The sequence below is a fragment of the Nelumbo nucifera genome, chromosome 1 (genome assembly GCF_055504915.1).
Source record: "Nelumbo nucifera cultivar China Antique chromosome 1, China Antique-T2T, whole genome shotgun sequence".
NCBI classification, from domain to species: Eukaryota; Viridiplantae; Streptophyta; class Magnoliopsida; order Proteales; family Nelumbonaceae; genus Nelumbo; species Nelumbo nucifera.
The window spans coordinates 202,570,456-202,595,763 of NC_142649.1; the positions used below are offsets into that span (position 1 = coordinate 202,570,456).

Sequence of the window (25,308 nt, forward strand, 5' to 3'; positions counted from 1 at the left end):
TAAGGCAGTTGGGGGCAGCAGCTCGGTTCGTAGAACCAGCATCAGACCCCCCAGGAGACTATCTAAACTACCCGAGCTAGACATCGAAACAAAGAGAAGGTTGAGGACTCACTAGGAAAAGCTACCGGACTACGAAAAGTGACGCGAGTTGATAGCCTGAGACACGAGATCAAGGAACGAATGCTGAAGGATAGCGAAGGAAAGTGACCAGGGGCCCCCCACTATTTATAGCCACTGTACTCGCGCATGAACGGCCAAGATCAAAACCATCAAACGGCTCCCCACGAAACCGGCTGCGCATCCCCCGAGGAGAAGTCAGGTTGGCGCACATTTCTTGATGTTCAAAAATTTGAAATCATTTACGCGCGTGAGCTGCAGGCAACCCGGGATTGACCCCTGGTCGAACCAAGCCAACCTTGATCGAGCCAAAAGCACAAGAAGGTCAGACCGAAGAAGCTCTGAAACAAGGCCAAAGCGTCGCAAGGCAAATCCACCCGTCATCCCATGAACTCTCCATGCCGGGTCAGGACCCCGTGCACAGGGAGTGGGGGGCAATTGATGGAGAAAGATTTGGCCCGACCCCTTGGCCACGCGACACGTGGAAGCAACCGAGAGTGACATGGCAGAAGCGCCAGCTCGGCATGGCAGCGGGCCCATAACCCGATCTCTGAGAAAGGTAGTCCCAAGCTCCGCCAAGAAAGGAACCAGCGACCCAAGCTCCCCCAAGAAAGGAACCAGCGACCCGAGCTCCCCAAGGAAGAACCCGAGCTCTCCCTTGGAGGTCCTAAGGCTTACAAGGAGCGCAAAGGGCAAAAACCCGAGCTGACCCACCCTGGGGCAGTTCAGGCCACACTTCTATCCGAACTCAAGAGTTCACCTCGCACTCCACTTCGGCTCCAAGTCGCCTGACTGAACAACCGTACTTGACGACCAAGAAGCCCGTACATGGAGGCGGCGCGCCTGACTGATTAGAGGTCCGACACATGACAGCCGCCCTCCAACGGTCACCTGCCACCGCCATCTCAGACGTAACAGAGACGGCCCTGACAAGAACAGTGGCGGCTATGACACCCGAACTGGCAACTGGCAGAGGCTATGACACCCGAACTGGCGTCCGACAGAAATGATGACACCCGATTTGGCGGAGGTGATGATGCCCGATCTGGTAGAGGTATGGGAGTGAGTGTACAGGGCGATTATAAAAGGCCCCCATCTCCCAAAGAAGGAGGAATGTGATTCTTGTGCTTCCTAATCTTAAAGTTCCTCATTTCCCTTGCCTTCTGAAGAGCACTAACTTGAGCTTCGGAGTGTTCCAACCGGGTTCCTCCCCGGAAGTCCCCATTTTCCTCCTTGTTTCAGGCACCTCCAGTTTCGTCAGAGGCGAGGTCATCGGCAGCTAGGACCGATCGGATTGTGCACCATCAATAATAATAATAATAATAATAATAATAATAATAGTAATAATAATAATAATAATAATAATAATAATAATAATGATAATGATAATAAAATATTATTTTCATAATGATAAATATGACTAAAATAATAATTATTATTTATTAAATTAACAATAACATTGTTATTGTTATTAAAATAGTAATAATTAGTTACTATTTTATTTATTTATTTATTATTTCATTAGATTATTAATATTTAATTGTTTAATTATTTAATATTTTTCTATTATCATTATTTTTAACTATAATTATTGTTTTAATTATTCAATAATAATAATTAAGTATTTTATCATTTAATTAATTACTATTAAAATAATAATATATTATTATTTAATTATTACCATTATTTTTATTAATTTCTCAATATTAACTTTATTTTAAAAATGATTATTAATATCAATTATATAAGGGCACAGAACCCCAAGGTACAACAAATGAGAACACTCTACATTCTAGTATCAAAGACACCACCCTAGGGACATAACCCCAATGCCTCTAACACCTTTCCATGACCACAAGTTGCCAAAACCATTCATCTCCTTGTTAATCCAAGCAGCAACAAAGTCCATATTTACAATGTTACCTGTAACCATATTAAGGCAGGTTTACCACTTAACCCTGCCCTTTGACATCCATAGTAATTACAAATTAGGTGTATCAAAGAGAGTGGTGTATTTGGAGGGAGAAGATCCTCTTAAAACAAAAGAAATCATCTTCTTCTCTACTTTTGGTGGAGTTCGGGCTACCATCCGGACAATGCCCGTTCGAGAAGCTTTTTCAGTCTTGCATTGGGAATATCTCCCTACTCATGTGCTTTATTTCATGGGAAGTTATTCCCGATGCAAAGGTTGAAAGAGGCTGTTGGGACAGTGTGAGCACGAGCGTGCCTTGACCGAAGCCAATCTCCTTTTGGTGAGTAGTGACAACCAAACCACTGCATCCAAGTGAATATGGTATTTGACCCTCTCCTTGTTACATCCATATCAAATCATAAATCTCGATCAAGATGATGAAAGCAAGATTGGAACACCACTATCGCTGCCAGAGATTCTTGGGGTTTTAGGCGGTGTTCGGAACTGCTTAAATCTCGTGGACAAGACCGTTTTGGTCCCGTCCACGGGATTTTGTTGCGTTCGGCTGGGTGTGGATGGGACTGGTCTTGTCCACACCCCTATATAGCGTGGACAAATCCCTTTCAAACCCTAATTTCTCATCCACGGTAAAATCTCGTGGTTGGGGACCATCCACACTTGATTTTTGATCCCCTACTTCACACTTTCCCTGAAAGGCTACTCTATTGTCTATTTCACATTTTAATATTTTTGTCAATAAAATATTAAATATTTTACTTAATTTTTTATTTTTTTAAATTTTAATGTTTTATCAATAAGATTATATTTAAAATATTTAAAATTTTAATTATTTTACTATTGTTCTTATAAAATAAATCATATTTATTGGTTAATATTAATGCATTGATGCATTTTTCAATATATTTATCATATAAAATGCAAAAATTAGAATTTATGATTAACTATGTAGATCAAGGTTTTCGAACCGCTGTTGACCCGAACAGTCGTACCGTTCCGCCCGGGAAATGTCCAGGCAAGCAGTTCCATTTTACCCCAAACCCAGTTTTTGGCTAAAAGCCATTGAAAAAGTCAACAACCCGTTGACCCGAGTGATCAAACCATCAACCCGTTCAATGATTTTTTGTCGTTTTTTATTTCTAATTATTTTTTTTATTTTTTAATTTGTTTGTCAGAACGGGCCATCCGTTCGAAATGGTCCGACCGTTGACCCGGAAACCGGTGGTCAGAACGGTTCCATTTCCAAGTCGTTTTTTAAAATGTTGGTGGTGTGGTGTGGATTGGTCTAGTCCACTGTGGGTGTGGGCTGGTCTAGTTCACATAGTTTGTCCATAGTTTAGAACAGTTGTGGATTGTGGTGTGGTGTGGATTGGTCTCTGCCACAGGGTGTGGTGTAGACCAGTCCACCCCCACCAGTTTCTCATCCACACTATAGAACACCCCCTTAACCGTTCAGTCCACCCCTAGGGCAAAGCTAAGATTTCTAGGAGTGGACTGAATCCTGACCGTGAATTAATGCCAAATTCACGGGCATGATGCGGTTTATAGGGGATGGGGATTGCAATTTTAGATTTCTGAGGTGGAATACAGTCCACTTATCCCTAGATTATTCAAGATGATGCAGCAAATTTTTATTGAAGGGTCAATGTAAAAGATTGACCCAAGGGGTGATAGAATGCGGATTCACTTGAATGCATCTCCCTACAAGATCAAAACTGACATAGATTCCCGTAAGCTGGCCAAAACCAACATCCTAAGCAACCGACAAATCAGGGGATTCACATCCAACCCTTTGCATTTTAGTCAATGGATAGCTCTCTTTAGATTGGACTGTCAAGGGGTCATGTCTATCCGATGTATCTGAACAGATCGAACCGATTATAATGGGGTCTGGTTCCATGGTTATGGTTTTGTCCCGGTTAATAATTGGGTCGATTCTGGCACTTGCCTATCCTGAACCAATTAAGACCCAAAACTGATTATTTGATTGAAATTTGAATATGTAACATTTTGTTAATTTTTTTATAATTTCTATCATGTTTTATGTTTGAAATTATAAATTTGATAAATAATATCTAAAAGATATTTAATTTATTAACATATGTATAATTAATTAAATATTTTTTTATCAATTTTGTTAAGGTTATAATATCAAAATTTAAAATTGTAAGTTGTTATTAAATAAAAACATATATAGTCTTTAGTAGAGGTGTCAACGGTATTCGGAAATCCGATTTTGAATTTGATATTCGACATAATCGAATCGAATTTGGATAATTCGAATATCTAATCGGTCGAATTCGGATATCATATTCTTATCGAATAGTTAATCGGATTCAAATTCGGATATTGCCTGATTCAATTCGATAAATATCCGAATTCGACTGATTATTTAATTCGACCCGACCCGACCCGACCCGACCCGACCCGACCCGATCTTCATAAAGAGCTATCAGCTTTGGTCGGTGTGGAGCGTTAGTAACCGCCATGAAAAGGCAGCCGTTAGTTGTTGTGATTGTCAAATGTACTCTCCAAACAGACGAATACTGAATCAGCTTTTGTCGGTTCACCGGTTTTCTTATTTCTTATTGTTACCGCTTCTACTAATAATCTCTGTATTTGTTACTCTGTTAGTTAAGTCGGTTAAGAATTCCATTCGAGCAGCCGTTTCTACTAATAATTAAACCTACTCCAACTCCAACATTTTAGCCTTCCTTTTCGGTTGGCCGGCTGTCTTATTTCCTATTCTTGTCGTTTCAATCACAATCTCTGTATCTGTTACTCGGTTTATTAAGTCGGTTAACAGAGTTCCATTCCAGCACACGTTACTATTCCTAGTAGGATTCTTGTTTTATAAATAGTAAATAGAATCTGCCTCTCACTCTCACTCTCATTCGCATACATACAGCATCATCAACACTACACTTCGTCCGATTCAGCACCGAGAAATCATTACGGTAAGTCTCTTCTCCCTTCCTTTGTTTCTCTTTCTCCTTATTCATTTTCTGTTCCATTACACTGATTTCTCTTCTCTTCTGTTTATCTGCAGTGCGTGCGTCTGCAACAAACAAAATGGCTATGGTGTTATCTATTCTTTCCTTCCTTTCAATCTTTTCCTTCACTGTTTCCTTCGGTCAATTAGATGATTACGAGTGGCCTGTACCTGAATATTCCGTTGTGGGAGATCCTGGTATGAGAAATTCTAACCTTAGATTGGCCATAGACTCATGGAACTACTGTAACAAGGTTGGATCTGAAGCTCCTAAGATGGGGAGCCCGGCAGCAGCTGATTGCTTTGATGTCCATCCTAAGACATTCTCTGTTCGGCATAGAGTCACAGAAGCCGATAACAGATTAAGTGTTGGAAAGCCTTTTCCTAGTTCATTCAGGGGACAAGATTTGTCTCATCTTAATGACCCAGATTTGTATGCTGTTCAGAAGGAACTGTATCTTGGTTCCAAGTGTGAGGTACATGAGAACGACCTGAGGTTTATTTCTGACTATTATCAGTTTTGGATGATTACTCTTAGAAATGGAAACCTAGACACACATGCTGGATTGTGCCCCAGTAAAGGCAGGGAGGTCGGTCCCTTTGAACATTCAGAAGATGGATTCTCATGTTTTGGAAAGGGGTGCATGAATCAGCCACTTATGTTCCATAACTATACCAGCTTGCAAACTGTTGGAAAGGAGAATTTTCTTAGAGGGAGTTTCTTTGGCACCTATGACTTGGATGTTGATTTTGGTAAAGGAGTAACACGTAACATTTCCTACAACTCTGTATCATGGGAAAAGAAGCTTGGAGAGGACAAGAGTTGGGCTTTTCATCACTTTTTGAGGACATCAGACAAATACCCATCACTAAAGCTCACCCTGAAATCTGATAGTGCTGGTGGAAAATTTGGCTATGGTACCAGAGGAATGACTAAGGATGTAAGTATCAATGTGCTGGCTTCTTTGTTTATATTTTTTCTATAATTAATTTCTGATTTCTGATCATATTGATTATTTGATCATATAATTTGCAATGATATTTTTTAGTTAGTTAAGAGTTTTAACTTCTTTTGGTTTGTTCTGATATTGCAGCTTACAATTTCACCAGACTTTGAAGTGATTTTCACACTTAATGTGCTCAAGGGAGGAGGTGCAAATAGCCAATTCAACTTGCTAGAGATGAGAAGCTGTTGGCGGAACGATGGTCTTAGATGCGAAGGCTGGACAATTGGCATTCACATTACCTTTTTATCAGGATCCAGGGACTGTGCCTATAGATAGGTCTTGGGACTCTATTGGCGTTGGTACAGAGGTTTTCATGAACCCTGATCAAGTTGTAGAATGGACTATCAGTGACTTTGATATCCTGATGCATCCAAGGCCACATGATTAGTAGTTTTTCCTTTTCTTCTATTGTTTTTTGTACATGGTCTAAGGACCAAGTTATAAGTTTGGCAAATGTATGAAGCTTTGAAATTTGATTTTTCTGGTTCGATTCAATTCAATCATTTTATTTATTTGGCTGTTTATGAGGAATTTGAAAAGCAATCAGAAAGTTTTGTCCATTGTTTTAATTATATGATTGCTAGCTACCCATATAAAATCTTCAAATGGTTTTCCAATGCCAGCCTGGTTTGCTTCTTGTCCATTATATCAATGCTAGTTATTTCTGGTTCATAGATGCTTCCTCCCCCCCCTTCCTCTCCTTTGTAAGCACGACAATGGATTTAGCTGCAGTTTACTTCAGAGTTGGCAGATTTAGCTGAAACAGAGGAATCAGCTGTTAACCCTGCTCAAGTATATAACGATTCTTGCTGGCCATTCACTGGTGTTCTGTTAATGAGCACTTTCGGAAATAAGAATGAGATAGCTGTTTTGCAAGGTGGGATCTGGAACTACGTTTCTGAACTAAATGAGTTCTTGAATGCTGGCCTGATCTGGAACTCTAGTGGGGAGACCTGCTTTTCTTGGTGACCTACGTCACCTATTGTAAGGTGACTAGCTTCTCTTCAACAACTTACTCGTGTCACTGCTTCCTGCTTGTTGCTTCTTCTTCTGCTCACTTCCTCTTCCCAATCAGATCTAACCAGGATCCCAATCCTCCTTCGCCTTTGTGAACTTGTTGGCCTAGTGGAGGAATTCCTACATAGAAGATGGAGGGTTCAACTCTACTTTCCAGCACAAGTCGGGGTGGCAGACGCCATTGACCGCTGCTGTGAGCTAAATTATCAAGTCGAGATTTGGAATCTAGAGGCGCTCCAAGCTGCTATTGTTGTTGCTGCTGAGGTTGTTGCTGTTGTGGTTGTTGTTGCATCAGAGACAGGAATGGGGATTTTCATGGGGACGGGAATGGAGAGAGACTCCCCGTCCCTGCCCCGCCCCGTTGCCATTCCTACTCGTGAAACATCATTATTGGCGGTTACACAGTTTTTATCGCAGCCATCAAGTTCGTTTCATCCCGAGTTATACAGGTTATTAATATATACATTCTAAAAAAACAAGATTAAGAGACCCTTCATGTGAATTCTTTAACTTATAATGTTTATTTTCAATCAGGAAAAAAATGCAATATTTGTGGATACTAAGGACTGGTTTAAGAGGGCTGAGCTAAAGATAAGCATTGATTCAACCAAGTTAATTCAGTTGCATATTGACAACTGACTTAACTGCGAAGTCAAAGAATGACAATATTGACAACGTGTTCTGAATAACAGATTCAAAGAGGATGAGGAGGGTGGACAGCCCTGCCCTTCAACTGGTTGATAAACCGACAATTTGGTTCTTTTGATTTTTTCACCAAAGCATAGAATTATGATCCAACTAAAACATATGCACGGGAATGCAAATGAAAAATATGCAAATTCTTGTTTAATTTTGTTATGGGTTTTGCTTTATTCTACTTCAGGTTTTGATTTATTTCATTTATACTGCAATCAAATAAGATAAACTGAAATTTAAAACAAAAATATTTCAGAATTTACACTACCATAATTTTGCATCAGTGCAAATTTATTTGCATTGCAACCAAATACAGGCTTTGTCTCATAGGCAGTGCAAATTTTGCATCCAAAAAATTGATGTAAAATTCATACCACCTTCCTCTGATCTTAATTATCTTACATGAATTGAGGATCGCATCTTGCTTCCCACCTCACTGTCATGTATTTGCAGCAATGCAATTAAGCAAACTCACGAGCTTCACTAAGAAAAGAATCCAATTCATTATTTCTAAGATCACATAGAATCAAGATTTTAATTCTTGAGATATTTGGTGGATTACAACTAAATTAAATTGGCCTTGTCTCATAGGATGTTCAAATGTTATATAAAGCCCATCCTAGATCACACTTTTCACTGCAAATTCATCCATGGCAACTCCCAAGTTCAATGCCATGTTCTTCGTTTTCTTTGTTCTCCTAAGTCTTTCTGCGCTTTATGAGGGTAAGTCCAAGCTCTTTAATATGGTCTTTCATCTATTTCTTTTTTTTTTTTCTATTAGTTGAGTTCTTTATGTTCAACAACATTCTTACATTACAGTTGTGTGGTGAACCGGAAACAGGTAGAAAAGATGGCAAAAAAGAGGAGCAAATTTGGAGAATGGATCCCATGGAGATGAAAGAGGGTGGTATAAAGCTAAACATTCCGCCATGTATTCCGATGCGATGTAAACCTAATAACGAAAAATGCTGGTGCTGCGTAACAGATCCCCGTGGAACATGTTGGATCAACAAAAATGATTGTATCCAACTTTGCCCTCCGCCTTCACCTCAGGCTCAGCCATTTCCATGACAATTTTGCTTTTCTCATGTCTTTTTGCTCATCTCTGTATCAACCCAACCTTGTCAATGCTAATAAGGTCTAAAATAATGGAGTGCGACATTATGTTTCCTTGTCCTGATGGGGTTTTAGTACTCCAGCTAGCTTTCAGATAATAGCATAAATAATCGATTTAACAGTTAAATTATATCGTCTTCTCTGGTTTTGTTATAGTTCTTTCTCTCTCTGTATATATTATAGGATTGTGATGGTTTTTAACCCTTTATCATAGAGAATAATGTACCAAAATCTATAGTGCATTCACTGTACCATGCAGCCAAAATCACCAGCCCAAGTATTCTTTCTTTATTTAACATAAAAAATAATCAATGAAAAGTAATTGGGTAGTCTGCATCCTTTTGAAGCCCCCAATAAAATAGGGACACAACAACTTTCGAAAGACCTAGCAATTGGGTTGTCTGCAGAGGAGTGTCAATTGGACTGGATATGGTCCAAATGTCCAATCTGATCCAGTCCAATGTGAGTCCATTATAAATGGATTAGGTCCAATCCAATTAATGTTTTGGACCAATTTGGAACGATCCAATTCAATGTCTGGACCGTTCAATCTGTTCAAATTCATTCTAATTTAAATTGGTTTCAAGTTCAACCCAAACCCGGTATATTGACACATATATTCTTATCTTATATCGATGGACTAGATATTGGCTTAATCCAACCCAATCCAATATAAATTTGTTATGAACGGACCAGGTCCAATCTAATCGAATAAATATTTTGGACCAGATTGGTCCAATCCTATATGTAGTATTGGTCTGTCCAATCCACCCAAATTGATTTTGGACCGGACGGGGTTCAATCCAAAACCAATCCATTGACACCCTTATCTGCATCAGGTTCATGTCGGGTCAAGGCAATTTTGGATAGGGTAAGAAAAGGCTATACCCCAACCCTAAAACAGACCAACGGATCAACTCAGGTGAACCCTGAAACTAACTGGAATTTCAAAAGATGAAGAAACAAAATGATAAATGCCAAAATTAGAGGAATTAATTGGAAAAATACAAATTTAAAAGAGAAAACTTGAAAACTAAAATATTGAAAGAGTAAAGACCAAATACTGAAGATTAAAGGAGTGTGTATCTCCTGCCCACACAAACTCTACCCACATCTACCCACATAACATTGCAGCTACACATGGAGAACATCTCATCCTCCTAATTGATATTATATAGGAGGCGATATTCCGGGATAGTGTGTTGTGAGTAGACGTGGGCAGAGTTCTTGTGGGCAGGTGATCCGGAGTTGGATTAAAGAGGGAAAAGGGGCGAATTAGAGGCTTTGGTAGAAGCCTCGAAAGAGAAGTGTGGCAAAGGAGCAGTCCCGGGTATTAGAGCTTTGGAGCCTCCTAAAGGACTAGGGAAGCCCAATTTTATAGATACTCTGATTGAAAGATAGGTCTAGATGGCTAATTTGTGTGGTTTTTGTTTTTGGGGTGGAGAAAGGATCGCAAATGAAGCTTTTAAAAGATATGAGCTGGAGGTAGAAAGGTTGAGAGATGAGAGTGAGGTAAGAGTTAGTAAAGAAGAGATGGATTTTTACTTGATGAATTCTGAGGAGGCCCTCAAATTTGGGGGCTTGCTTGGAAGTAGAAAATTAAGAAGGTTGGACGAGTTCTACATGGATGCTTCGGTAAAGGCTGATCAAAGAAAAGAAAAAGCGATCAGAGGAAGAGGGAGAGGTGGGAGGGGAAGACAATTCTATTGATCAGTTCTGTTTTTGTGTTTAGAGACTTTTATGCATGTTTCTTAAGCGGCCTGTGCTTTGTTGTTCTTAGGAAAGGTTATCTGGGTGTTTGCTATCTAAAAGTTTTGGGTTGGGGTCTCACACTATTGTGTTGGCTGTTGGGCGAAGGTTTTTTCTTTTTTCTGTTCTGTTGTCTTTTTTTTTTTATGTGTAATAATTTCCCTTTAATCCTTTTTATCCAAAGTACTGGTTGCGGGATTCCATTCTGCATCAATGCTGGAACAAATTAGTTAATACACCAACGAAACGAGCCAGCTCTCACAGTTTGTTAGGACCTGAAGTCCTATAAAATGGACTTAAAAATACCTTACTATTAACTCACTGGACTTAAATTACCCTAATTAATAGACAAGTTAAGAAACCGTTTATATATGCATGCCATCATGTTATCCATTTAAACTTTTAAAATCCTTATTTTTCCCTTCTCAATAGTTGAGATGGGTGTATAAATTTTTCAAGGACCTAGTCACCCAGTTCCCACAATAATCCGTCAATAGAACATCAAACGATTTTTTAGCAAACAAAGAGATAAATGGTTGCACTCTGCTTTGCAAAACGATGACCCAAAATGTATTAACTTTTAAGAAAATTTGGGCGAGTAAAACCAGTTACTGAATGGACAAAAATCTATCAGCGAGAAAGGCTGATTTCTTTAACTGTAGTAAAAGTTGGGTGGCTCACATGGATGTGATTAGACCTGTTCATGGGCCGGGCTGGGTCGGGCTCGGGCCAAGCATTTACTCCTTATTAATAGAATTTTTTCAGGTCCGATCCCGACCCCAGCTCAATCAATGGGCCTACAACTTGGGCTTGAGCCCGACCCTCTTAAAAAACCCGAAGCCCGACCTAACAGGTGTTCACTAGTGAGAATGAGTTCGCTGGAATTCACTGGTGGCGCTAGTGTTCACAGGTGAAAATGAGTTCACTTGAGTTCATTGGTGGCACTGGTGTTCACTGGTGAGAATGAGAACATTGAGAAGATGGAACACACACAAAGAGAGAGAGAGAGAGAGAGAGAGAGAACTCACCGCCACAGTTCACTAGTGGCACCGGTTCCTAAGAAAGTGAGAATATGCGACAGTGAATGAGAAACTGAGAATGAGTACTGTGAGAGAGACGAGTGAGAGAGATAGATAGATAGATAGAGAGAGAGAGAGAGAGATAACTCACCGCCACAATTCACTGGTGGCACCGGTTCTTAAGAAAGTGGGAATATGTGACAGTGAATGAGAAGCTGAGAATGAGAATTGCGAGAGAGACGAGCGAGAGAGACAAGCGAAAGAGAGAGAGAGAGAGAGAGAGAGAAGACTCACCATCAGAGAGAGAGACGACTAGTGCTTGAGCTCGAGTGTTGCCTCTAAGACTGAGAATGGTGGCTGCCTATATGGGTTCGCACCGATTCTGAAGAGAGGTCAAGCCCATAAAACAGTCGGGCTCGAGATTTTGTGGCAAATCCCAAGCCCAGTCGTAAAACAGTCAAGCTCGAGCTTTTATGCCCAAGGTCAAGCCCACGGTCTAATATCTACGCGCAAGCCCGACCCGTTGGGCTACCCGGCCAATGAACAAATCTAGATGTGATGTGACGTTCTAATGAGCCATTGGGGGAAAACTCCAGCAAAGTCATCATGGTTGACGATGTAGGCGCACATGGCCATAACCAGTAGCACACACATGTGTGGCAGGCAGCAGCGCTCAAGACGAATCCAATGTGGGCGTATAGAGCAGATGTCGACGTGCAAACCAAAACCAATGGTGCGACCGCATACGGTGGCCTTGGATGGACGCGCCCCACAGGAAAGGACCACATCCTGACCGTCCGAACCCAATTACCTCCAAGCGGCCTCAAGTATAAATAGGGAGCAACCCCCTCCAATTAAACATCTAGAATTTAGACCTAAGAACACTAAGAACTCTCCAGTTTCCTCTGTGGCCTTGTCTGAGTGTTCCCACCTCAGGCCTCGTCCACCTCGCGTTGCACCCGAACTAACTTGATCGTTGGAGTCTCTACCTCAGGTACCTACCCGAGGCCTACCACCCCTCGGCCATCCTAGGCCTCGGACTACTCAGCCATGCCTCGCCTCGAAAGTGAATGGACAGTATTTCCCTTAACCCATTCTAGGTGGCAACAATTGACAGTGTTGCCCTTAGCACGCCTCAACTCAAGAACGTTGCTAAGACTTCCCTCAACTAAATTTGGACTCTCTTAAACTTAAATAACTAACTCCTAAGCTTCAGCCGACATGGCAAGAAACACCAGGAACACTCAGAACCTGGTCACCATCGACAAGTTCCAAGTGGTCCTCGATCGGCTCGACAATCTCGCACAGAGGCTGGATGAGATGGGGCACCCAACAGGAGGCCGCCCTCTGGGCAGCCGCCCCTTTGGAAGCTTGGGGCACCATTGCGAGTGCTCCTCTCCAGACCCCTTATCCATCAGCCTAGTCAGATCCAACAGGGCCGACCCCTCAGAGTCAAACAATAACTAACGAGCTAGCCAACCACCAAGGACCTCCCGACCCCTTAGCCGAAGAGGGGATGAATCTGCACAATCTCGCGACTATCGCCAAGACCAAGAGCACCACCTCCACTACTGACGAGAAAATTCTCAGGACGAAGGTGGACGATCGGGCCACCACAGCCCCCTTTGAGGGCCATAAACTAATGCCATGCCTCTCCCTCTCGCATCTCGAACCTCCAAGACCCCCTGAACGACAGGCGGGCCCGAAGAAACGAACACGCACCCGCATTAGAGTACTCAGGGAACCGGGCCGACCCTTGCCGTGTTTGAGAGAACCAAGACGAGGCCTACGCTCCCCTTGACCAAAGAATCGTCAACCTACACACATAGCTCAACACCGTAAGGATGAGATTCGCCAAGTTAGAGAGAGCCGAGCTGAAGCCATGGCCAGCTACAACCCTCCATCCAGGAGAATGGATGCCTTCACCATAGACATCATCTCCGAACCTCTCCCCCCGCACTCGAGATGTACCACGGGACAACAAACGCAGACAGCCACCTATAATGCTTCAAGGTGCTCATGCTTCTCTACAGATACTCCGATGCCCTGGCATGCCAGACTTTCCAAGCGACCTTCAAGGGAGCAACCTATTGATGGTTGTCTGGGCTTCGCCCCTCGGACCATCGGTTCAAGGGAGCAGTTCATCAACCTTTTCCTCACCCACTTCATCAACAGGAAGCGATACCAAAAGAGTGTCGTCTCACTCATGGTTGTCCGACAGAAGCGCGGTTAGAGCCTACAGTCCTATATTGACCGTTTCAAGAGGGAGGAACTCGAGGTCTGGAACCTCAATTCCATGGTCTCCAGGAACGCTGCCATCAATGGTCTCCTGTCGGGTTCGACCCTCAAGTGATCAGTAGCCAAGACACCTTTGAAGTCTAAGGCAGAATTTTTGGAGAAAACTCAGAAGTATATCACTGCCAAGGAGGCCTTGGCTGGCGATCGCCAAGAAGGAGAGGCCTACCACCATCATGGAGGCCCAAAGAAGAAGAGAAGAAATGGAGATGGCCACAACAACAACAACAGCAAGGACAACAAGACGCCACCGGCCTCGGCCCTGGCGTACAGCGAGTACAAGCCACTCAACTCCACCCGAAAGTAGATCCTCATGCAAGTAGGGAAAGAGGAGTACGTGAAGTGGGTAGAGAAGATGAAGAGGAACCCAAGAGGGAAAACCCGAAGAAGTACTGTAAGCATCACCGAAACACCGGCCATGACACTTAGGATTGCTATGAGTTGAAGAATGAAATTGAGCCCCTCATCCTCGCAATAACAACAACAGTAGTAGTAGCGACAGTTAGCCGATGTGATAGATGTCATCGTCGGGGGCACGATTTCAAGTGGAGCCTCGGCCTTGGCTCGTAAGGCCAATGCCAGGTAGTTGAACATCCATGGGTTGGCTCCCAAGAAGCCGAAGCAGAGTGAAGCCCTTGCATTCACAGACGAGGACTTGAAGGGGATCTCGGTCCCCCATGATGATGCGCTCGTTGTGTCCGTCATCGTCACAAATTTTATGGTGAAGAGGATATTGGTGGACAGAGGCACCTCGGCCGACATCCTCTTCTATGACACATTTGAAAGAATGAAGTTGGAGCCCGAGCGCCTCCAACCCACCAACGTGCCACTCATCGGATTCTCCATAAACGTGGTCAAAATGGAGGGAAGAATCACCCTACTAGTCACGGTAGGGACAGAACCTCGACAGGTGACGAGGATGAACAAGTTCCTAGTCATGAGGATCGACTCCCCTTACAATGCAATTATTGGAAGGCCGACCCTCCATGCACTAAAGGCAGCCATCTCCTTCTACTGCCTCGCCCTCAAATTCCCCACCGGGCATGGTGTCAAAGTCGTTCAGGGGGACCATCAAGAAGCTAAAAGACTTTCAATGGATGGAAGATTGCCATTGCGCCCTTGAAGAACTCAAGTCTTACCTCGCCTCGCCGCCCCTCCTTACCCAGCCGCCCCCAGGAGACGTGTTGTACTTGTATCTCTTGACCAGAGATGAGGCCATCAGCTTGGTGTTGATCAGATAAGATGGAGCGCAAAGACCGATTTTCTATGTCAACAATGTCCATTGCGATGCCGAGACCCAGTACCCTGAGGTAGAAAAACTAGCCTTCACCCCCGTGGTTTCAGCTAGGAAGCTCAAGCCATATTTCCAAGCCCACACCATCACGGTCTTGATGAACCAATCTCTTAAGGCTGTCCTATCCAAGCCAGAAGCCTCGGGGTGGCTAATCAAGTGGGTCATCAAACTATCTGAGTTCAACCTATAGTACCAGTCGAGGCCTATAATCAAAGCACAAGCCTTGGCCGATTTTGTGACAGAATGCACCTTCAACTAATCCCTCTACCGAGCCCTTGAAGAAGAAGGAAAAGAAAGGCCTCATCTGGTCGTGGGAGCTCGGCCCACCTGGAAGCTATTTGTTGATGGATCATCCAACTCCAAGGGAAGTGGAGCCGGCCTCATCCTCCGTACCCTAAACAATACCGAAGTAGAGTACACATTGAGGTTCGACTTTTCATCCTCCAAAAATAAAGCCGAGTATGAAGCCCTCCTCACCGGACTACAGCTTGCGAAAGACCTCGTCTCCCAACGCAATGAGGTGTTCGGTGATTCCTAGTTGGTAGTGAACCAGGTCAATGGTGAGTACGAGGATAGGGAGCAGAGCATGACCAAGTACCAAGCCAAGGTGTGAGAGCTTGCCCACCACTTCCAACACCTCTCCCTATAACAAGTTCCACGATTCGAAAACATGAGAGTTGATGCCCTGTCAAAATTGGCAAGAACCTCTAACGTATCCCTCGGTCACACTGTCTGCGTAAAAAGTAGATCTCACCCCACCAACGAAGAAGTCCAAATACTCCCAGTGCAGGCCAAGCCACCCTAGATGGATCCTATCATTGCCTTCCTCTTGACCGAACAACTACCTGACGATAAGAACAGGCTAGATGAATCCAACGGAAGGCCGCCCACTACACTTTGCTCAAAGGGAAGCTGTACCAAAGATCTTTTACCTTGCCTTACCTCCGATGCCTTTCCCAAGAGGAGGGCGAGTATGTGCTCCGAGAGATTCATGAAGGCATCTGCGGTAACCACCTCGAAGGAAGAGCCTTGACCCAAAAAGTACAAAGGCAAGGGTATTTCTAGTTGATTGTTCAGAAGGACGTAGCCGAGTTGGTGCGGAAGTGCGATTGATGCCAGAGACACTCCATCATCTCCCACCAGCCAGCCACAACCCTCTCAGCCCTCACCAGCCCTTGGCCCTTCGCCAAGTGGGGCATGGATTTCCTTGGCCCCTTCCCTCAAGCCACTGGAAACAAAAAGTACCTCGTTGTCGCCATGAACTACTTCACCAAATGGGTCAAAGCTGAGCCCCTGGCTACCATCACAGCCGGAATAGTACAAAATTTCTTCTGGAAAAACATCATTTGTCGATTCGGCCTCCTTCACATGCAAGTCACCGACAATGGGAAGCAGTTCGGCCTCCCTCACATGCTAGTCACCGACTTTGTGTTTTCTCTATGGAATAAAAATTTTACCTTACCTTTCAAAAATAAATGAATTATATAATATCTTTACTACAAAATCCATTTTTGTTTTGAAAACTATAATTTTGATTATTTTAAAATATGATTTTTTTAAATAAAACCAACTTGTTTTGATATTCAAAACAAAAACACAATTCCAGAACGTGTATTTTTTTATGCATGCTGAAGCAAAAAATTCAAATATAAATGAAAATAAAAACATTCCGATTTTTTTCTACACAAGGAATAAACCAGCCCTAAAAGCTATAATGGAATGGAATTTCAAATTATACTCAAGAAACCCACAAACCAAAATGCTTCGATTATAAAATTAAAACTAAAATGGTTTCTGACCTATTTAGGTCATGAAGCAATATACCTTCTAAATCAAATAATTGACGCAACTCCAGCACACTAGTTAGAGATGAATTGGAAAAAACAATTCAAAATGCAAATCATCAAGCAAATCTCAGCAATTCACCTCCTAAGAGCATAATTTCATTCAATTGAGAGATTCTCAAGTTCCTTAAGCTTATGTGCTAAAGTGGCATCAAGGTGCCAGCATTTCTCCTCTCAATCGTTCCTCGCAAGTTTTGTCTCCGCAATATCTCTTTCCACAGCATGGAGCTTCCTCTTCATCCGCTCTGCATCCCTAGCATTCATAGTCTGCGCGTCAACCCTCTTCTCCGTCTCCTCATTCTCCTCAGAAATCCTCTTATTCTCCTGGAGTTTGGCATCCAATTCCTTCTCCTAATCCTTCAAAGTCTTCTCCACCATCACAATTGCGTTAGTGAGCTCCTCAACAATTGTGTGAAACTTCTGCACATCCTTCTCCAGCATAGATTTATCTTTCTCGGCCACCTCCCTCTCGGACGGCCCCGACCTCAATTCTTCAAGATCAGCCACTTCTTTCCCCAACGACTTAACTTTCTCAGCCGCGGCATCCCTCTGTTGTTACATTTGTCTATTGAATTCATTATCGAGATCTTCAACACCATCATCGTCACCGTGGATGTAGAGTGAGTAGCAATTTACGATGTGAGTAAGAACCCTATTATCTCGGAAGAGTGAATTTGTCGTTGTTGTCGAAGAAGACGTGATGTGATCGTTGTAGAATGCAAGCTCGATGAGCCAATGAATGACGGCAAGAAGGGAAGGCCAAGAGTGAAGAGTGCCGGGAGCTTTGAGGGCAGATTTTGTTGAGTTTGAAGGGGCAATTGAGGTGTTTGAGGAGAAGAGGAAGATCTTCTTCAAGTTTGAAAGAGGGCGAATCGAGGTGAGTGAAGAGAAAGCGAATGGTGCAGTGATGTCTTTGGCAGAGGGGAGAGGGGGCTTGAGGACAATGGAGGAGGAGTGGAAAGCGAGGTAAGCGTTGATGACGCGGATGGCAGAGGCCTGATGGGCACGATCGGTAATGGGGCTGGGGGTGGCACGGCCTATCCCGATGGAACAGTTGGAGGGGCGGCTACTGCAGAAACTGGCGTCAGAGTCTCGGTTTTGAATGGTGCTTAAATGGCGAGTGTCGATCGGAAGTCGATCTTGCAGAGAGTCCTTTGGGCGTCTCCGCCCATTGATGGCTCTTCTCATTTCTCTTCGTCTCTCGCTTCTGGTTCTGTGACTTTTGTCTGTTCGAATTCGTTTCTTTTTCAGTCTTTCCCGCCTTTGTCTCACTCCCCTCGTTTAGGTAAATTACAAAATACTCCCCCCAAATATGCGTCAATAGCAATTACCCCCTGAACACAAAGATTCCCTCAACTTTCACTTTGCAATAAATGCCCCTTTGCCTTGGAGTAGACCAATTCATGGACCGGGTAGCCCAACGGCCCGGCTCGGTCTGGCCAGTTATAAGTTGGGTTTGGTCATAATTTTAGGCTTGGGTTTGGACTCGGGCCTAAAGCACCAAACCTAACTTTTTTTTTGGCTGGGCTTGGGCTTTCTCAAAAAAGCCCGGCCGGAGCCCAAGCCTGACATGATACTATATATTAAATAATAAAATATATATTTTATTTAATAAAAAAAAAATATATATATATATACAATATTTTTTCTTTTCTCTTCTTCTCTTTGTTTTTTCAAGTAATAGTGAGATGTTTATTATTTTTGAGTTTTGAAGGTTTTTAATATAAATAAAACAATTTTTATTGAATAAAATAAAAGAAAAAAATTTGTTTTCAAATTTCTATCCAGGCTTGGACTTCGGGCTTTATATGAGGGTCAGGCTCGGGCTCAAGACCTAGGCCCAATGGTCCAGTCAAGCTCAGGCGTGGGCCTGAATTCATTATGTTGATTCATACACAGCCTAGCCCATGAACAGGTCTTTCTTGGAGTTTCGTCTGTTTACTTTGAAAAAATTCTCATTCAGCTATTTAAAATTTTTAAATATCTAAATTACCCTTTTATTATTTATTTGAACGATTTACAGTTCGATTAATTTTCTAAATATCATATTGAAGTTCTATAGATTTATATTTCTGACCGGATTCAATATTTAGATAAAATGGTAGAGGTTTCTTTTCAATATATATGTATTTAGGCTAAGTAGGGAAAGGAAGGGACCCTTCTTTTTTCTTCAAACCAAACACAACTTTAAGGTTTCATTTGGTTTTTCTTGATTTATTAGAGAAAGGAATGAATAATTTTTATATTTTAAGATGAACAAAGACATTTGTGTCTATAAAATAAAACACGGATTTAAAGAAACCTTTTTGTATGTCAATAAAATGATCCTTGTTATTCTCGCTGGTTTCCTTTGGAAAATGAAAGTATTTTGGGTCAATTATGGTTTAAGATAAAAAGACAAGAAAAATAAAAGGGAAAATCTATGATACGGGAATCAATCAAAACCCACCCATGAATTTTGATAAATAACACTTGATTGATTACCATGTTTATGATATCAATTAATTGGTAAAAAATTTTTAAAATAAAGAAAGTTCAAGTGAATATTTTGATAATTTAATGCGTTTCGTCGTGTAACTTAATAACTTAGTAGTGAAGAGTATTTGTCCCAAAGTAAGTTCAGGGGTAATTATCATTGACTGACCTCATAGTACAATGGGTGTTTTTTTGTAATTTACACCGTCTTTTGTTTTTTTGGTCACATTCAGTTAAGCAAAATTAGTTTACAAAAAAAAATAAGCAAAATTGATGAAAGAGTTGTATGGCATTTGTAATTAAGCATAGCCTATCCAAGGCCTTGTTGTTTTAACCTGTTTTCAATCTCTAATACCTTCAAAGCAAATGACTTTCAATGTGAATTTCAATCTCTAATACCTTCAATGTTCTTTTTATTATTTATCCCCCAATTTCCCTTTGTGAATTTTATTCATCATTTATTATTAGTAACATTCTCTTATTATATTTAAACTTTATAATAATAATAATAATAATAATAATAATAATAATAATAATAATAATAATAATAATAATAATAATAATTGATGGAGGAAGATTTGGCCCGACCCCTTGGCCACGCGAGCTCCTAGAAAGGGAGTCCCGACCCCTCGGCACGACAGCGGGCCCATAACCCGAGCTCCTAGAAAGGGAGTCCCGAGCTCTCCCAAGAAAGGAACCAGCGACCCGATCTCCCCAAGGAATAACCCGAGCTCTCCCTTGGAGGTCCTGAGCCTTACAAGGAGCGCAAAGGGAAAAAACCCGAGCTGACCCACCCCGGGGCAGTTCGGTCCACACTTCTATCTGAACTCAAGACTTCACCTCGCACACCACTTCGGCTCTAAGTCGCCAGACTGAACAACTGTACCAGACGCCCAAGAAGCCCGTACAAGGAGGCGGCGCGCCTGACTGGTTAGAGGTCCGACACATGACAGCCGCCCTCCAACGGCCACCTGCCACCGCCATCTTAGACGTAGCAGAGACGACCCTGACAAGAACAGTGGCAGCTATGACACCCAAACTAGCAACTGGCAGAGGCTATGACACCCAAACTGGCATTCGACAGAAATGATGACACCCGATCTGGCGTAGGTGATGATGCCCGACCTGGCAGAGGTATGGGAGTGAGTGTATAGGGCGATTAACTCTCTCTCTCTCTCAATGAAACCTTAGCTTCCATGGATTCATCCAGTAGCAACAGGCACAACGCCGACTTGAATGTTGTAGGGGAACACCCTCAGCTCGCCATTATATGCATCGGACAGTTCACCGTCCCCCTCTCGATGGACGGAATCCCTAGCCTCAATGCACTAAGCATGGTGGCACCTGTGAATGTTCCCCTTCCCCTCCCTATTGAGACAACCTTCGCTGAACCGGCCACTGTCCCTCTGGCGATTGGCCAGAACCAAGATGATGACTTGATGCCGTGCATGCGGGCAATGCAAGCCCAGATGCAGTAGTTCCAGCAGCATCAGCTTCATCAGCAGCAAGTACTACACCACATTTCTTAGTATCACTACTAGCAGCATTTCCCCCAACTGCCTCTGAATCAACCCCAGCTCCCACCTAGACACCCTGCTGCCAAGCCGGTCAAGCCCTCCCCTTTGGGCGGGTGCCTTCACCGGGGGAAGCTTCCCAACTCCAACACCCCTCCAGAAGCTAGGCCTCATCCCCGGGCAGGAGGGAAAGATTGATCACCCCCGCCTTGCAGCTCGCCGGCGGATCAGGAACTTCCTTGCCGACCAAGTCAGAACTTTGGCACTCCAAGTTTGAGCTCCTGCTCGCAGAAAACTAGTTTGGCATCCTGGCCGCGAACTACCAACAGTCCGGGCCCATCGAGCTCGGCAACACCAAGGCAAGCAGCGCCAATACCAGGCCTTCTAAGCGGTAGTGAAGACGCCGGCAAGGTTGCCGAACTACTACCCGCGTCTTGCCCGAGCTCCGAGGAAAAGAAGCAAGCTCGGACGAGGTGAAAGTTGCCCCTGTTCTTTCAGTCCCTTCCCCCCTGTCATCAGAACTCCTTGTCGATCCCATGCCCAAAGATTTCAAACTCCCTCCCCTAGACAAGTATGATGGGTCCTTTGACCCCAATGACCACGTCAATGCTTTCCAGTCCCAAATGCACCTGGCCAGGGCTAGTGAATCCTGCATGTGTGTAGCGTTCACTACAACCTTCAGGGGAGTGGCCCGCACCTGGTACAGAAACCTGGCCCTCGGGTCGATAAGAAGCTGAACCCAGTTCGCGCAAGTCTTCACCGCACACTTAGTTACTAGCAAGCAGTGCCCCCGGACCGGGGAGAGCCTCTTCGAAATAGTCCAGAGGGAAGGAGAGTCCATCCGGGGCTATGTCAAACAGTTCAATGACATGTGCTTGCAAATACCGTGCCTTGACTCCGCGGTACAGCTCGCGGCAGCCAAGAGGGGTGTGACACACAAGGAGTTCAGGTGGCACAAGGTAGTTAACCAGCCCGCGGCCGTGGCTGAATTCCTCAAGCTCGCGGACAAATTTATAAGACAGAGGAAGAGATCAACCAAAGGACTGAAAGCGGGATCGAAAAAAGGAAGACGGAAGGCGAGCCCTCCAACCCAGATGACAGGAGAAAGAAAGACTCACCTCAGGGGACAAAGCCAAGCCAACCGTTCCGAGCTCCCTTAACAGGTCGGACGGACTACACGCCCTTAAACGCGAAGCGGGCCGAGATCTTAATGACGATCAAAGACGCCGTATGTGAAGTGGCCACCTCGTCTAAAGGGAAACTCGAACGAGAGGAATAAAAACATGTATTGCAGTTTCCATAGAGACCACGGTCATAGCACCGAACATTGTAATAATCTCCGCAACGAGATAGAAGAACTTATCCGTCATGGGTACTTGAGAAATTTTTTACAGCATAATAATAATAATAATAAGACAGATCGGGCAGGGGGAGCATAGCAGAGATGCTCCCGAGTCCAGTAGCCGGCTAGCTGAACCGCAGAAGTAGCCCCTGGAGGAAAGACCAGTCTGGGGAACAATCCACGTGATCGTTGGAGGATCGATCGTAGCAGGATGCACCTCGGCAGCAGCTCGGGCATCAACCCGGGAGGCCATTAGAGAAGAACAAAACCCCCCAAAGAGGCCTAGGACGGAAGACCTCATATTCTTTACCGAAGACGATGCACGTGGGGTTCACTACCCCCACGACGATGCACTTGTCATAAAGGTGAAGATCAACGACTTCGAAGTCCGGCGCGTATTCGTTGACTCCGACAGTTCGACAGACATCCTTTTTAAAGCTGCCTTCGACAAACTCCAGTTCTGAGATAGTGATTTGAAGCCCGCGAACACCCCATTGGTTGGTTTCAGCGAAGAGGAGGTCAAACCCCTGGGAAAGGTCACGGTACCTGTGGAAGTCGGCACGTGGCCTAGCACGGTAAGACTCAGGCATGACTTCTTAATGGTTGCAACCCCCTCCCCCTATAATGCCATAGTAGGCCGGATAATCACCAATGCTTTAAGGGCCGTGGTGTCCACTTACTATTTGGCGATGAAGTTCCCAACGAACTTCGGCATCGGGGTAGTACGGGGCGACCAACTCGAGTCCCGTAAGTGCTACGTCACCGCCCTCAAGGGAAAGGCCAAGGTAACTAGCAACCTCGAACTGGAGCGACCTGTGGAATAGAACGAGGAGCAAGCTGCACCAACAGAGGCAACTGTTCCCATCTCTGTCTCGGCAAAAGACCTGCCAGATTACTTCAGGTTGGAGCATCCCTGGAAGAACCCTTGCGGTCTGAATTGGAACGCTTCTCACTCAATAACTTAGATGTTTTCACTTGGTCCACGGCAGAAATGCCCGGCATAGACCCTAAGCTCATAACTCACAAGCTGAATATTGACCCTATAGTTAGGCCCATTAGACAGAAGAAACGCAACTTAGCCCCAGAACGCTGGAGGACGGTCGATGAGGAGGTCAAGAAGCTCCTCGCAACAGACTTCATTAGGGAAGTTCATTACCCGAGCTGGGTAGGCAACCCCGTTTTGGTAAAAAAGGCAAACGGCAAGTGGCGCATGTGCGTCGACTACACCGACCTGAACCGAGCTTGCCCAAAGGACTGCTTCCCCCTCCCCAGGATTGAGGCCTAGTGGATGCGACCTTGGAACACGAGTTGCTAAGCTTCCTGGATGCCTACTCGGGCTACAACCAAATCAGAATGGACCTAGCCGATGAGGAAAAAACCGCCTTCGTAACCGAGTTCGGCCTGTACTACTACAAGGTTATGCCCTTCGGACTGAAAAATGCTGGGGCAACCTTTCAAAGACTTGGGAATAAGCTGTTTCAACCCTTAATTGGCACAAAGGTAGAGTGTTATGCAGATGACATGGTCGTCAAGACACAATTTTTGCTTGAATTAATACAAGACTTGCATTTTGTCTTTCAAATTCTGCGTCAATTTTGCATGAAACTAAACCCAAACAAGTGTGTCTTCGGTGTCACCTTGGGTAAGTTCCTAGGGTACATCGTCAACCGACACGGTATTGAGGCCAACCCGGACAAGATAAAATATGAGACCACCCCGAAAAGTGAAAGAGATTCAGAGGCTAAACGACAGAATAGCCGCTTTGAGTCGTTTCGTGTCTAAATCAGCAGACTGTTGCCTGCCCTTCTTCAAGGCAATAAAAGGCAAAGGGTTCGAGTGGAACCCGAAGTGCCAGCTCGCATTTGACGAATTCAAGAAATACCTCGCCAGTATCCTAGTGTTGACCTGGCCCGAAGAGGGCGATGTTTTAGAACTGTACATCTCGGCAAGCGATGAAGTGGTCAATTGGGTACTGTTAAAGAAAGCAGATCAGGTCCAACGACCCATCTACTATGTTAGTAAAATATTGTAGGGAGCAGAAACAGGATACCTAGAGATAGAAAAACTAGCCTATGCACTGGTCATTGCGGCCCGCAAACTCCGTCCGTATTTCCAAGCCCATACCATCATCGCCCTCACCGACAAACCCTAGAGGCAAGTATTACTCAGGCCCAGGGTCTCTGGTCGATTGACGAAGTGGGCCATTGAGCTCAGTGAGTACGACCTCCAGTACAAGCCACGAACCGCTATCAAAGCTCAACCCTTGGCGGATTTTGTCCCAGAATGCACGTTCAGCTCCGAGGTCCTCAGCCCGGTTGAGCACGAGGCTCCCAGTTCGGGTGAGCTCGGTGCTCCCATGCCGGTTGAGTCTGAGCCCCGTGAGGTTGCACCCAGTTCGGTATCTCTTCTGGTTAGGCCGAGCGCGCACTGGGATGAAGAGCCCTGGATCCTTCACGTAGATGGCTCCTCAAATCAGCAGGGCAGCGGAGCCGGTGTAGTTCTCCACGGTCTGAGTGGCACGAAACTGTAGTACGCGCTACACTTCGAGTTCGTGGCATCCAACAATGAGGCAGAATATGAGGCGTTGATAGCCGGGCTAGCCCTGGCGCAAGAGGTAAAGGAAAAACACATAGTTATCTGCAGTGATTCCCAGCTCGTGGTAAACCAAGTTACAGGGGAATACGAAGCTCGCAAGCTAACTATGACCGCTTACTTGGCAAAGGTAAGAGAGGCTCTGCTTAGCTTCCAATCACACTTCATCAAGAAAATCCCGAGGTCGGAGAATGCTGAGGCCGACGCCCTGTCCCGGCCTCAACCTAGCATTCCCCGAGGAGAATTGTGTACATAGAGGACTTACCTCGACCTAGCATTCTTCGGGGGGCAGAGGAGGTCGCTCCTGTC

At 44.2% G+C, this 25,308-nt stretch overlaps 1 protein-coding gene and 1 pseudogene across 1 annotated transcript; one reads left to right on the forward strand and one right to left on the reverse strand.

Moving 5' to 3' along the window:
* The first annotated feature begins 4,956 nt into the window (after window positions 1–4,956).
* LOC148804364 (uncharacterized) lies at window positions 4,957–6,568 on the forward strand. Its single transcript, XM_088886859.1, has 2 exons — window positions 4,957–5,980; window positions 6,134–6,568. The coding sequence occupies exons 1-2, from the start codon at window positions 5,120–5,122 to the stop codon at window positions 6,320–6,322; spliced, it is 1,050 nt and encodes a 349-aa protein (XP_088742985.1). The 5' UTR covers window positions 4,957–5,119; the 3' UTR covers window positions 6,323–6,568.
* A 10,586-nt stretch (window positions 6,569–17,154) lies between these two features.
* On the reverse strand, window positions 17,155–18,264 carry LOC148804365 (kinetochore protein NDC80 homolog pseudogene; annotated as a pseudogene).
* Window positions 18,265–25,308: the final 7,044 nt, after the last annotated feature.

Coding starts and splice junctions, on each gene's coding strand:
- LOC148804364 (XM_088886859.1), top strand. CDS start 5,120: ATGGCTATGGTGTTATCTATTCTTTCCTTCCTTTCAATCTTTTCCTTC. Junction 5,981..6,133: donor CCAGAGGAATGACTAAGGAT/GTAAGTATCAAT, acceptor CTGATATTGCAG/CTTACAATTTCACCAGACTT.